Consider the following 14,743-nt stretch of genomic DNA (forward strand, 5'->3'; position numbering starts at 1 on the left):
CTGTACCATGTCTATAAAAAGGAATAAAACATAAATATATTTAAAAATAAATATATTTTAAACTAACAAACCTATCAGCTTTAGGCCTCCTGCTGGATGTGTAGGTTAATTTACCAAACAAGATGTGCATTCAGACAGTGTTAACAAGAATAAATCTATTTCTCAAAATGTAGACACAAGTTGCAACAATGACAATTAATGTCATATAGAGGTTCCAAATGTTTTAACTTCAGACTCACAATATATAAGTAACTGAGGTTTGTGACCCATACTTCCTGTTTAAGTACACATTTGTTGTTAAACATAAACATAATAACAAAAAAAATCTTATTATGGAACAATTTTAACTCATTAATTGAAACAATTATGATTTGATTTCCTTGAGGTATTTTTTGTTCCTATTGTTTTCATTTTAATTTGACTAAATTGTAAAGCACTTTGGGCAGCTTTTGTTGTTTTTATGTGCTATATAAATATGTCAACATCAAAATTGTGGGTGGGGTAGGTGAAACACCCACACTTGCCCCCACCCTCATTCGTCCCACTCTGGGCCCATGAGCAAGGCCCTTAACCCCCACCATGTGCTCCCTAAAACAGGTCTCTCTTGCAAATGAGTTCTCGTGGCTCAATGAGACTAACCTGGATAAATAAAGGCTAAATGAAAAAAAAATATATATATATATATAAATAAATTGACATTGTCATTGACCCTGAGGTGGTATTTCATCACCCACAGTGGAGTCCTGACTGAGCATCTTTGGGAACCACTGATAGATAAAAATATTTGAGCCTAACTTTATGCACAGATAACAGTGAAAAACAAACTGAATAAATACTTCAATATCAAGAAAAAGCTTTCCATGAAACGTTTGCATGGTAGGGTCGTGGTCGAACCTACAGAATTTTGTTGAGACGTGTCGCCATTTCGGCTTACGTCACTTCTCTGCGACGCACATGGTGGGGTGAAATTGAAAGCTGCCATATTTTGAGACATATTTTTCCCTCTAAGTTTTGGTGAGCCATATCAGTTTGTAAGTTTAACCGTTCGTCTTTTTGCTGTTATCTTTCTTAAGCTTGAATCTAAGATTTATTCGAGATAAACACTTTCAACGTTTGGGTTTATTTTTCATCAGGTTAAACTGCGGAGAAGCTCAAGGCTGCGCTGCCGAGATGGCTGTTTAGCTCGGCTAGCTAGCGTTAGCTGGTGGTGTAAACAAACACCAGTCTGCAGAGAAACAACTGCTACATCTTTCATGGTTTGTTCAGAAGATCGGGTCAACATCTCATTTTGTTAGGAACTATATAACTTTACAAACCACTTTATTTGGCAGCAAAAAGCCGACTTAAGCCGCATGTCTGCGAGTTTAGCGACTTGACTTGAGTTTTGATGACGGTGCGAGTTTGTCCAAAATAGCTCGGAGCTTAGTTGCTTTGGAGCAGGTCGGAGTCCGCTGTAGTGGAAGCAGACACACCAGAACCGGTCGGCATGTCGTCCTTCTCCGAGTCTGCCCTGGAAAAGAAGCTGTCCGAGCTGAGCAGCTCGCAGCAGAGCGTCCAGACCCTGTCTCTGTGGATTATCCACCACCGCAAACACTCGGGCCTCATCGTCAAAGTGTGGCACCGAGAGCTCAAGAAAGGTGAGATGTAACACGTATGTTATACACTTTTGGGCAAGCAACATTCTCTTTGTGCACGAAAATGCAATTTTGTATTGTAAAAGGAACAAGAAGCATTCACTACTGCTGCACATGACATGGGTTTATCAGCTGTTCTGTGGCGGGCAGCCGGTGGGGCGGAGCCTCGCTTCAAAAACCTTTCGCCCCACAAAGTAGTTCCTCAATAAATTATGTAAATTACTTACTGAGCTTGCTGTACATTGATTTATTCTGTGTATTTTCAACTATTTTGTCAAATTTAAGTGGAATTTAATATAACTCAATCTCTAATAAATCTTACGTTTGAATAATTTTATCTTTACAAAAATAAACTAAATATCACACATATCTTTATCATTTTAAATGAATCTCATTGTATCACCTATGAGCTCAAAACTATATAGTTACATTTGTTATCCATTGTAAACTGCGTTTAGGCTCCAACGGTCAGCTAGTTTTTGTGCCATCTGTTCATTTAGATGTGCAGATCAAACCTAGCTCATGTAGATGCCCACACTTAATTTATGATAGTGAATACGATGCTAAAGCAAGCGAGTGTGCTAAAATCGGACGGAAGAAAATGTATTATGTTTTCTGTGATATTATCACATAACATGCTTTCCTGGTTATTTAAAAAGAAGAGAAGGCCTTTCATCCATTTCTATTGGTCTCAAAAACCTCCATTGTGACTACGGCTCCAAGCACTAAACATGCTGCAAAATGTAGTAAATTAAATGCAAACACACTGGTTCTGTAATATAAACACATTTTCAAGATAACATTTATTCAGCAGATAAATATAGCAATGTGACATGTTGATTTATGATTGCTTAAATGTCTTTCTTGATGTGTTTTCTAGCTAAAAGCAACAGGAAGTTGACGTTCCTGTATCTGGCTAATGATGTCATCCAGAACAGCAAGAAGAAAGGACCAGAGTTCACCAAAGACTTTGAGTCTGTCCTTGTAGATGCCTGTTCTCATGTAGCCAGGTAGATTTAAATGTCTCTACTATAAATGCTCAAACACCTACAAACTGATTTATGAAATATGTATTTGAGAGTGAAAGTAAGTCAGATGTGTTTATTTATATAAACTATTTATTGATGTCAATATTGATCCATTCAGATCAATTTTTAATTGTTAAAGCTGTCAAATCATTAAAATTTTTGATTGCAGTAAATTCCTCAACTCTATGCAGATATTTAAAATTACTTGCAATTTTTTATTTATTTTTGTTTAAATTTTACCAATTTAGTAGATTTTTATATGCAGTGAATTTAGCCTTTTTTAAATGCACCACCTTTCATGCCAAAGTTTTAAAACAATGATCTTGCATGATCAATATGAGCGCAATGTCCATGAAATAACCCTCAATTACTAACACACCAAATTTAACTTAATATCTATAAAATTGACTGAGTTATCGCCATATTTGTTTTTACTAAGGTCAATTGGTTGTGGTGGCCATTTTGAATCAGGTTCACTCCACATGGTAGTTGTAGATGTACACCTAGTAATTACTTTTTAATCTACACACTGGTTCCTGTGATATTTTGCTAATGGACATTAAAATGGACACAAAACGAATCACATGAACACCCACTTGTCATGGTGAGTTTGATAAATAAGTCTCTTGAAAACAACTTGTTTTTGAAGCTATCCTTGTTGTTACATTGTTATCCATTTCTAAAACAAAAAAACGTCTGCACAAAATAAATAAAACTGAAAGATGCATGCCAGCAGAGGCGATTAGAATAATCCTAATCAGTGCTTTGAATTACTCATAGAGATGGACTCAAATGATGGAAAGTTTTGATTATACTGACATTTGTTCTGTCCACACTCGGCTTGTGTTTCACTCCAGTGAAACGGATGACGGCTGTAAAAAGCAAATGGAGAGGCTGCTAAACATCTGGAAGGAACGAAGCCTTTACAGAGGTGACTTTATTCAGCAGCTCAAACTGGCCATAGAAGACTCAAACAGCCCCAGGCCCTCAGGTTAGACAACTGATGCACACACAATCTAGTTACATGTTCATTTATCATTTTATTAAAGGTCTTATTTACAAGCAGAGTAAAATCAAACAAAACTGTTCACCCTACCTGCTGATGTAGTTTTAGACAACATGTTTCTTCTGCGAAGTATTTCTCTTTACTTAGTTGCAACACTACCTATCACCTATATTTGTCATCAGCAGGCTGAGTTATAGAATTGTGTACAATTTCTCATATTCGTTGCTAACCACGTGATTGCTTTTCTTTCTTTGAGGGCTTACTGTTAAATGCAGCAACATGTAGATCACACTGTGATTCCTTTCTGTTATGGAGGGAAGAAGTGTTTTATTATTCCTTCATCGTGCTTTGTAATATGTATAACATGATGTTTTTCTGTTGTCTCCAAACCCGACTATGCAGAAGACAAGAAGGCTATAAAACGAAGCTATCAGAAGATTCAAGAAGATGAATATGATGAGGACGATGACTACAGAAGCCACGCATCTCCTCACAGCACAGAGGCTTCTGCAAACCAGCTGGTAAGAATGCTCTCATTAGGGCGCTAAAACATTTTGCTTTAAAAGATTATGTTGATGAAATGATTGCTGGTTGATATGTTTTTATAAAATACAACACCCTCCTTAGCCCTCTCTGAGTGGGAATCCATTAAAGACCCTAATTTATAGGGTCCATCATCAAAAAGGATTTTCTTGACCATCTACTTAGTATTTCAGTTCTCTAGCAGTGGCTCAGATTAATTTTTTTATGGCATTAGAAGAATTACCTCTTGACAATTGCTGCTCTGAACCCACTGAGCTATTATTTATGGAACTGAAGTTTGTGGTTAAAACTGATTAAATTAGTTTGACACTCTTTGGTCCTCCTTCAAAGCGCCTCAAGCAGCGACTTGTCCTTTTTAAATTATCATTTAAAACTGTACATGGGGTTTATTTGTTATCTGCGAGGAAAGTCACATTTGAAGTTGATGTACAACTGCTGAGTTTTTTTCTACCTGCCTCAACTTTAGTCTTTTCCTTTTTGTAAATGTCTGCGGTCATTGTTTCCCCACCTATTAATTTTCTGTTTTAACTAAATCGTGACACCTTCAGACGGAGGAGCTGGTGAAAGCCCTGCAGGACCTGGAGAACGCAGCGTCAGGTGATGCAGCTGTTCGTCAGAAGATCGCCTCGCTGCCGCAGGAAGTCCAGGATGTTTCCCTGCTGGAGAAGATCACAGGTAAGAGAGACCGCTCAGATTAGTTACACCTTTATGTTAGTTATTTTATGCAGCCCTCTTTGAGCTAATGCTATTTCCCCTACTTAACACAAAAATGTGATTGAATTCAAAACACTTTTTACATCGGGGGAAAAACTTCCCTTTTATTCTTTTGAATTCTTGAAGATTGTCAAAAGTTAAAATACAAAATGCACTGGAAAACATAAAAAGTAAGCACTGAAACAGTTGCTTAAATTAAAATATAAACCTTTTTTTTACCAGATGAGCCCAGGTAAATAACTTGATTCATTACTGCCACCTGCTGGGAAAGCTCACTTGTTAAAACAATAATTGTATAAAATATTCACTCTTTTAACGACTTCCCAAAACTGTCAAGAAAAATATAACCCATCCCTAATATCTTATACATGATGTAAAATGAACACAATGCACAATATTCAACTGACTCCTTTTTTAACTCAACCAATAATAAACTAAATATATATATGTTTTAAACCTAGACAAAGAGGCTGCAGACAAACTGTCAAAAACTGTGGATGAAGCCTGTTTGCTGCTGGCTGAGTATAACGGGCGTCTGGCAGCAGAGCTGGAGGACCGCAGGCAGCTGGCTCGTATGCTGACTGAATACATCGGCAGCCAGAAGGAGGCGCTCGCAGAAAGGGAGAAGAAACTGGATGTAAGACAAACAGCTTACCATGAATTATGGATTATTCATTCCTGTCTGGGTCTATGTGCTGGTTTATGTAATACAGATCTAACACACATTTCCTGCCTGCACCTATTTTCAACTCTCAGGAGTCAAAATATTTGTCAGTAATTATGAGTAAATGCAGCTTTTATCTGAGCGTTATTCTGGTGTTTTCTGCAGGAGTACAAGCAGAAACTGGCGAGAGTGACTCATGTAAGAAAAGAGCTCAAGTCCCACATCCAGAGTCTCCCGGATCTGTCCCTTCTGCCCAACGTTACCGGAGGTCTGGCCCCTCTTCCATCTGCGGGAGACCTCTTCTCCACTGACTGACAGCTAACAGTCCAACCAAACTACTGCTGTGCCCCTCCCCAGCCAAACTCAGTCCTGTTTTATTAGCAAAGATGCTTCCTGCAGTGTCTGCAGCCAGAAAGCACATGTGGTCAAACGTGTCGCAGAAGAGAAGCTAACTCAAACTCAAAGAGGAAGATGGAAGAGACTTGAATAATAAGGCTTGGTGAAATCTGAATAATCTGCAGGGAGAACGGACTCTTTCAGACTGCACTGATCCCCAAGATTCTACTCCACCAGCCTGGAAGTTTGTTTCCTGATTGTTTTTATTTTTGTTTTAAATGCTGGAATTGGTGTTTGAATAAAAGCGACCTCCTCTGTGATACATCTTTCAATTCAATAAGCAAAGGTGGGCTGGTGGTTGTGGCTGCACTGTGAAAAAAAAAATACCATTTAGTTAATTTTTGTGGAAGAGGGAATTTGAACGTAGTTGCTTATTCATACTGGTTCACATTGATGTTTTACTGAGTACAGTCATGGAAAAGATCACACTGGGTTCATCCTATGATGTTTTTAGTTTGTTTTGTTGGCTGTTACACCACACAAATCAGAAATTCACTCAGTCGTCTAAATTAACTGGATTTATGGGACAACAACATGTGGGAAAATACTTTGGAGTCGATGCTCTGTGTGCAGCGTGAACCAATTTTCATGCTTTAGTTTCAACAAATTCTTGACGTGAGAAGCTGATAATGTTTTGTGTTTTGAATTTTGAAAAACCCAATCAGACCATTTAAGAAAAGGTTTTCTTTCTAAGAAATTGTTAGGCTCTATCTAGGAAAAGTAACATTTGACAAGTGACTGAGGTCAGTATTTTGTTTGTTGGCCTGAGATATGAAGCAAAGAAAAACCAAAGAATGTTTTTTTTTTTAATTTTACTACAATTTGACTTAAACAAATCAGGACAGGTTTTCAAAAGAGCAAGGTCAACTTTTAATTTATATTTTCATGTATTAAGACAAATGTGCACATCATTTCACTGTATGTCCCTAATGATCAATAATAACAAAACTATCTGTCCTACTTGTTTACCAGTTTGCATGTTTAAATTAATTTCCTTTAATCTTGTTTTTTTTTGGTTATAGAAAAATAATTCACATGACAATTCCAGTATTTTAGAAATTTAGTTCAGATGACTAATCCTTAGTTATTCAGTTTGAGATGATTTTCTGGACTCTGTTTAGATGATTTTTGATTTTCTGTCCACAGACAGGAAAAATGCATTTATTGACAAAGTGCTATAACATTTTATCACAGTAATTTTTGTGTTTGTAAACACTGATGTCTTCTGCCTGGTTGAAAACATATTTAAAATAAGTTGAAGATGGACAACTCCAGTTTTTGTCAAATTAAGAGATTCAGTTGAAGTGTGATAGCTGAAAAACAAATGTTTGACTTTTATAACGATCCCCAGTGAACTGTACACCAGGAAGAATTCTGTAAACAAGTTAATCAATGAGCTCACCTGTTGATAGTATTTAGATATTTTCTTACCCACCTGCTGTTTGGTATGTGCTTCTCTTTTTAGAGCAGTGCTGTACGAGCAGGACGCTACTCGTAGTGTTTCTTTTATAAAAGTGATTTCAGTGGATGCCAATAAACTGGAACCATTTAAACAAATGCTATGATTTCAGCAAGTCAATGTGGCAATGTTGTTGGTGCCAGTCACGCTGTTCTGAGTGTTGCAGGAACTGCTGAGCTGTGATTTTTCACCTACAACCATCTATAGGGTTTACAGAGAATGGACACGGGGGGTCCAGAGAGCAGCAATTTGTACGGACAAAAATATATTGCTGTCAGAGAATTAGCTATATTCAGAGTAATTATTAAACTACAACAGTATAAAAATACACAAGAATTAGAACTAGAGAATATTATATAATAATAATATGGTAATAATAATGGTAATTATAATGGAATAATATGGTAATACAGTACAGGTGCTGGTCATAAAATTAGAACATCATGAAAAAGTTTATTTATTTCAGTAATTTCATTCAAAAAGTGAAACATTTTGAAATTTCTTTTAATGATGATTATAACTGACAACTAATGGAAAAACCCAAATTCAGGATCTCAGAAAATTAGAATATCACTTAAGACCAATTAAAACAAGGATTTTTAGAAATGTTGGTCAAATAAAAAGTATGAGCATGTACAGCACTCAATACTTAGTTGTTGCTCCTTTTGCCTGGATTACTGCAGAAATGCAGCGTGGCATGGAGTTGATCAGTCTGTGGCACTGCTCAGGTGTTATGAGAGCCCAGGTTGCTCTGATAGTGGCCTTCAGCTCTTCTGAATTGTTGGGTCTGGTGTATCACATCTTCCTCTTCAAAATACACCATAGATTTTCTATGGGGTTAAGGTCAGGAGAGTTTGCTGGCCAATTAAGAACTGGGATAGTCGTTAAACCAGGTACTGGTAAATTTGGCACTGTGTGCAGGTGCCAAATTCTGTTGGAAAACGAAATCTGCATCTCCATAAATTTAGTCAGCATCAGGAAGCATGAAGTGATCTAAAACTTCCTGGTAGATGGCTGCATTGACCTTGGACCTCAGAAAACACAGTGGACCAATACCAGCAGATGACATGGCACCCAAAACCATCAGTGACTGTGGAAACTTGACACTGGACCTCAAGCAACGTGGGTTCTGTGCCTCTCCTCTCCTCCTCCCTGACTCTGGGACCTTGATTTCCAAAGGAAATGCAAAATTGACTTTCATCAGAGCACATAACTTTGGACCACTCAGCAGCAGTCCACTCCTTTTTGTCTTTAGCCCAGGTGAGATGCTTCTGACGCTGTCCCTTGTTCAAGAGTGGCTTGACACAAGGAATGTGACAGCTGAACCCCTTGTCTTGCATACTTCTGAGTGTGGTGGTTCTTGAAGCACTGACTCCAGCTGCAGTCCACTCTTTATGTGAATCTCTCCCACATTTTGGAATGGGTTTTGTTTCACAATCCTCTCCAGGGTGCGGTTATCCCTGTTGCTTGTACACTTTTTTCAATCGCATCATTTCCTTCCCTTTGCCTCTCTATTAATGTGCTTGGACACAGAGCTCTGTGAACAGCCAGCCTCTTTAACAATGACCTTTTGTGCCTTGCCTCCTTGTGCAAGGTGTCAATGGTCGTCTTTTGGACAACTGTCAAGTCAGCAGTCTTCCCCATGCTTGTGTAGCCTACAGAACTAGACTGAGAGACTGTTTAAAGGCCTTTGCAAAGTGTTTTGAGTTAATTAGCTGATCAGAGTGTGACACCAGGTGTCTTAACTATTGAACCTTTTCACAATATTCTAATTTTCTGAGATACCGAATTTGGTTTTTTTTGTTAGTTGTCAGTTATAATCATCAACATTAAAATAAATAAACATTTGAAATATATCAGTCTGTGTGTAATGAATGAATATAATATAAAAGTTTCACTTTTTGAATGGAATTACTGAAATAAATCAACTTTTTCATGATATTCTAATTCTATGACCAGCACCTGTATCTGGAGGTTGGAGAGGCCGTTCTTTTGAACACATCCCATTTTTCTCAAATAGCCTACTGTGTATTTAAACAGATCCAGTGTTAAAAACAGTCAAAAATATCAGAATTGAACCCATATGCAATATTTAATTTGAAAACAAACAGATTGTATCGTTACGGCTGTTTTTGAACATGACGTGGGACTGCAGGGATCACTTCTATCATAAAACATGATAGATGAAAAGCACCCTCAGAAGAAGCATTTTAACCATCTGCTTATGCTGCCATTCTCAAAATGAATAAAACAATTTTAAATAATAACAGTTTGACACATGAACAAAGTCCGTGCTCAATAATCCAGTTTGACACATGCAACTGAAATGAAAAAATAAAAATAAAAAATCCTATCTGGTAAATACCATATATAGGTAAAAATATGGAAACACTATGTTGTTTCATGTGTTTTATTCGTTTTAATCCCATGGGAATTTGGGACTCACTTTTGTTCACATTCAAATGACAAATTGCCCACATTTTAATGTATAAACAATTACCATGGCAACCACACACTTGTCTCTCATGTCCTGACAACACTCTTAATGGGACAGACAGAAACAGACTAAACTATCAAAGTAAACTTTAAACTAAGTCCCTGAGAGAACTACTGCATTCAAATAATTTCTGAACGGTTAGTGGTAGAGGTGTTCATCACACGTGAGTTTTTATGACTTACAGGGGTACAACTGTTTTCAAAAACAATAAAACATAAAATCAATTTTTTGCTCCACTGTTGTTACATTAGTGCAGAAGGGAAAAACATTGTAAACAGAGAAAAAGTATTTGTTTAAAAATAAATCTAGAGTAGTCTGAGTAGCAATAAGCACATTTGTGAAAATTATTATAAATCCAAAATGTGACAGAGTTGATCCGGTTTTCTAGAGTGAGTTGGTTCATGATCGCCGGAGTCCGAGTCTGCTGTTTGTTGCAGTCAGCCTCTTGCGTCGTCGTTTTAAAGACCATTCAGGAGGAAAATGTGTCAGCTGTGTTTCATGAACAGATCTTTTTTTATTCCACCATCAGCTCTTTCTTTCTTTCTTGCCAGATTTGTTTCCACCAGACGGATTGTAAACATCTACGAGTCTTTAGGAAACTATTTGAGCAGATAAGTTGTTTTTTTTCCGAGTTTTTCCAGATTTGTTTGTGTGTGCTTTGACTTTTGGACTGCTTTAGGCCTGTTTCTGTTCTCCTTGTGCTTGACACGAGTCTGTTTACCAAACCTCAAAACTTTTGGACTGTGAACTTTTGAATGTCTCAGGCTTCAGTCCTTTACCTTTTTACTATACTGTATTACAAAGATCAGAGCAAACACTAGATGGCAGGTTTGAAAGGAATAATAATTTAAAAAAACTTCATTGGTCAGATTTGTTTATGAATTTAGGGTAGGCAAGTATAAGCCTTGGCTTCAGCCTATTCCTTTTTTGGTACATTATTGATTTGTATGATATTAAAATGATATTTTATATTGTTTTCTTTTTTTGTAATGTTGCTAATTTACCAAAAATAAAGTTGAGTCGAGTTGAATTTTCTTCAAAAGCAAGCAAAAGTTTATGATGTTTATACAATTTCACTGTGAAATTAGAAAAGTTTTACACTTTTTTGGAGAGAAGTTAAAAATTTGCTTTTTTAAAAAAAAAAAAAATTTTTTTTAGAAACATTTATAAGACTTCCTTTAGTTTTTGCAGAACTGGAAATAAAAATGTGATTGCATGTTGTGTGTGCAAATGTGATGTGAATTACCGGAACTGTGATTTCTCAACAGATGAACTGATGAATAAATACGTGTTTGACTGCTTCATATGACAAAGTTTGTAGTTGAAATTAATTAATATATCACCTTTCACATAGTACTTAACAATAAAATAAATTAAGAGAAATACGACTAAAATAATGGGGATGTACAATATGATAAAGAATAAAGCATCAGGCAAATGATCCAAAAAAATCTAAACTTGGTCTGAATCAAAGTCTTAAGCTGTTTTTTTTAAATGAATCAACATTTTCATTAGAGTGTAAAAACCAAAAAGCAAATCCCCTGAGTTTTAAATCAGGGCCTATAAATGGCTAATCATTTTTGGTGAATGTCCAAAGGGTTGAAATATGAGGGATTAACAATTCACAAACATACAGAGGAGCTTAGCCTTGCAAGTTCACACCAAGCTTTTAAAAGTGACAGATTACCAAGAAGGGAAAGATAAACAGGAAATGTGCGCAATGACTTTACAAAATCAAATCTGACATCCATTGGTTAAGGTCCAGCAAGTCTATCTTATCATTCCAGAACAGGAATAAATTCTAACCTGATCCACTGAAGCCAGTCCAGAGGTTTTATTAAAATAGCCTTTAAACGCAACAAACCAGCATGTCCCAATTGTCCCATAAAAATTCTTAAAATACCCATTACAGAAGTCTTTACAAAGCAAAAGTTTAAACAAAAGAAGGCCTTGATTGGATCAGTAGGATCGACTCCTGCGTCATGATAAGAGACAAAGAGGTGAAGGAGGAAGATACCGAGCATGAGATCAGGAGGAAGTCAGCTGGTACCTGAAGGTCCTGATGACCCGAGTCAATAAAACCTTCGACGTGAGGAGCTCATCTGTGGCGTGAAGCAACAATCTGTCAACTCGCTCAAAAGCTCATACACACAAGGTGAGTACTTCTGTAAAGTTTAGGTTGTGGTGGCTCAAGTTGACCTTGTTCCTTAATAGTTTTACAGAGACTAACTTTATTACCAGTTGAGTTTAAAAGCATATAGAGTTTATGTTGTATTTTTCAGGTTTTGTTGTTCGTTGAGCCCTTTAGGTTTCTGGTTGATCTCCAAACATGCATTACATTTAGTCAAGAATATTTAATATCATTCTTCCCATAAAATCAGTGTTGACATATTTATTTGTTACTAAAATCCATTAAAAAAAACAGATTTTAGTTGAGAGCAACTGAAGTTAAATTATATCAATCTTAGCAGATCAAATCAGATTACTGGAAAAATTGGAGATCTTATAACAACTTGCTTTCCATTTGTTTAAGCAAATTGTTCTTGACTTGGTTTATGTTTACAGCCACCATCTTGTCTCTGCCACCGTTTTGTGCTCCTCGTCACCATGCCTCTCCGCCACTGCTCCGTTGAGATTAAGAACAACACAAACAACTACACTCTTTCAAATCCAAGGTGATTTGTTGTTTCATCTGTTTCTGAAAGGAAAAAAGCGATGGGCCCAATTTAAACAGTTCTCTATACTTCTTGGGGTCTTTTTAAAGTGATATTTACAATAAAAGAACGTTGGATTATAAAGTTCAGCTAAACACAAGTCTGAATTTTATGTATTATTCCTTTAGTTTTTCTGTGTTTTATTTGACTTGTGTTTCAGCTTCAGGTGTTTTTTCCCCTCATTTAGTCCGGCTCCTGTCCCTCTCACTCACCTGATCCTCGTCGTCTTTCTCCATGATCTCTGTCGTTAAGTGTGTCTTTAAATACTGTCATTTTGTGTGTGTCGTCTGTGCATTGTGCCCAACACACTTGTCATGTTTGGATCTCTTCCAGTCCTCTAGTGAGTTTTCCCTGTGAATATTTTGTCACGTCAGCCTTTTGTTTGGCTTTTTGTTCATAAATTAGTGTCATCCTTTTATGTTCGAGTTCTGAGTTTTGGTTTTGTATTTGGGTTCTGCTCACTTCCACAAACTATGATAATGTGAAAGATTTAATGAAATCTCTGTGACAGAAACGTTGGAAGTAAGTTACAAATAAAATGATGAAGGCAAATCTTAAAATTGTGACCATGCAATATTTAAAATACAAAACTCAGAATGAACTGGAACCAAATATTTATCTGCCAAATAAAACTTATTTTCAGTTTGGATTCAAAGATTTTGTTGAACAAAAACTTCTTAAAGAGGAAAACTAAATACAAGAGTAATATAAATATAATACACTGATGTAGCAAAAAGAACAAATTACAGTGCAAACCTGGTCAATCAAGGGGTTAAGATTTGACTGTTTGTCTCTTTCTTTCAGTCACAATCCAAAATTTGACCATAGGTGAGAGTAGGAGCGTAGACGGACTGGTAAACAGAGAGCTTCGCCTTGCAGTTCAGCTCCCTCTCTTTACAACGGGTCGGCACAGAGTCCACAAAACGGCAGAAGCTACACTGACCCAGCTGCCGATCTCATTCTCCATTCTTCCCTAACTCATGAATAAAACCCCAGAATACTTTAACTATTTTTTTTTTTTTTTGGAAGCACCTTGGCCATTTTGCAACCACTTCTAGTTATTAGTCCCTCAGCACCAAAAAAAAGCCAGCCTCAGCTGAGGGATACAGGTCAATGTTTTAGCCTGGATTCCAACAGGAACGACACCTTTTACATTATTTGATCAGATATATTGATGGAAACTTCTTAAGTACAGTCTGTACATCTGGAAAAGTTTAAAGCAGATATTTTTGGGGTGATGTAACAAATTACAGCGTCAGGTTTTATTAAAAACCTTCAGCCCAATTGAATAAATAGAGCCATGATCCTTTCCACGTGCATCATTTTTACAATAAAGCAACTGATCTGATTATTATTTACATTCCTTGATTAAAAAAATAAATCTTGCTGAATAAAACCTCAAAAATTAAACCAGTGGAATGTAAAGGTGTTGAACTAACCTCTCTGCAGAAATGTTGAAACTGCCTCCATGTCTTTGAGAATGATTTATTCCTGCTCAAACCACAATTAAACTCTTAAAGTACTTGAGCCCCATCTGATCAGATGCGTCTGTTTTCAGGGTGTTCACTGAGAGCGGATTCTGTCAAGTCCCGTTGCCACCGATGGTCGGTCCCTGCTCTGCCGTCAAGGCTCTGTTCAACAAGACCACGGGTACAGCAACTGGAGCTGTTGGCGTCTTCACCTATGACCTTTTCAACGCCGACTTGAATGATTACAGCCACATCATGGCAGTCATGTTCTCTGTGCCGTACGACAGAGTCCTTTATTCCAACTGGTTGGCTGTGGGAATCTTCGACAAAGGAAAAAATTGTGACTACAACCTGTACGACCGCATGTACAAGAGTAGTGGAAGTAACTTTGTGAGAGGAAAGGCCGACGGCTCCAGCATCTTTTATGAGGGTGACTACGTGATTCTCAGTGCCTCCATGACTGCATCTGGTGAAGCCATCCTGAAAGTGGAGGTCAACGATACTGGCTTGTATTAAATCAAGAAGAGACAGATCTGGCTGTTAGTGTAAACCATAATCTACAGTAATCTTGTGAATAGCTGCTGCTCAAATGACAAAGTTGTAAGTAAACACATGCCAT

At 37.1% G+C, this 14,743-nt stretch overlaps 2 protein-coding genes across 2 annotated transcripts in view; both read left to right on the forward strand.

The window, feature by feature from the left end:
* Nucleotides 1–940: 940 nt before the first annotated feature.
* On the forward strand, nucleotides 941–7,511 carry rprd1b (regulation of nuclear pre-mRNA domain containing 1B). Its single transcript, XM_037684298.1, has 8 exons — nucleotides 941–1,031; nucleotides 1,134–1,637; nucleotides 2,515–2,644; nucleotides 3,520–3,653; nucleotides 4,071–4,189; nucleotides 4,760–4,886; nucleotides 5,387–5,562; nucleotides 5,755–7,511. Exons 2-8 carry the CDS (start codon nucleotides 1,487–1,489, stop codon nucleotides 5,902–5,904), a joined length of 987 nt encoding a protein of 328 aa, XP_037540226.1. The 5' UTR covers nucleotides 941–1,031; nucleotides 1,134–1,486; the 3' UTR covers nucleotides 5,905–7,511.
* A 4,460-nt stretch (nucleotides 7,512–11,971) lies between these two features.
* The window catches only part of LOC119417092 (DELTA-sagatoxin-Srs1a), a gene marked incomplete in the record, with an annotated part of 4,173 nt that continues 1,401 nt past the window's right edge, over nucleotides 11,972–14,743 (forward strand). Inside the window, 3 exon segments of the mRNA XM_037684302.1 lie at nucleotides 11,972–12,096; nucleotides 12,507–12,616; nucleotides 14,214–14,736. Of these exon segments, the coding sequence (XP_037540230.1) occupies nucleotides 12,549–12,616; nucleotides 14,214–14,640 (495 nt within the window).

This window comes from Nematolebias whitei, chromosome 11, assembly GCF_014905685.2.
Source record: "Nematolebias whitei isolate Nwh7 chromosome 11, NemWhi1, whole genome shotgun sequence".
In the NCBI taxonomy this organism is placed as follows: domain Eukaryota; kingdom Metazoa; phylum Chordata; class Actinopteri; order Cyprinodontiformes; family Rivulidae; genus Nematolebias; species Nematolebias whitei.

Excerpts from the sequence above, each read along its gene's own strand:
- rprd1b (XM_037684298.1), top strand. The coding sequence starts at position 1,487 with ATGTCGTCCTTCTCCGAGTCTGCCCTGGAAAAGAAGCTGTCCGAGCTG. Across the intron at positions 4,190-4,759 it reads AGGCTTCTGCAAACCAGCTG|ACGGAGGAGCTGGTGAAAGC; the intron begins GTAAGAATGCTC and ends TGACACCTTCAG. Across the intron at positions 4,887-5,386 it reads CCTGCTGGAGAAGATCACAG|ACAAAGAGGCTGCAGACAAA; the intron begins GTAAGAGAGACC and ends TTTTAAACCTAG.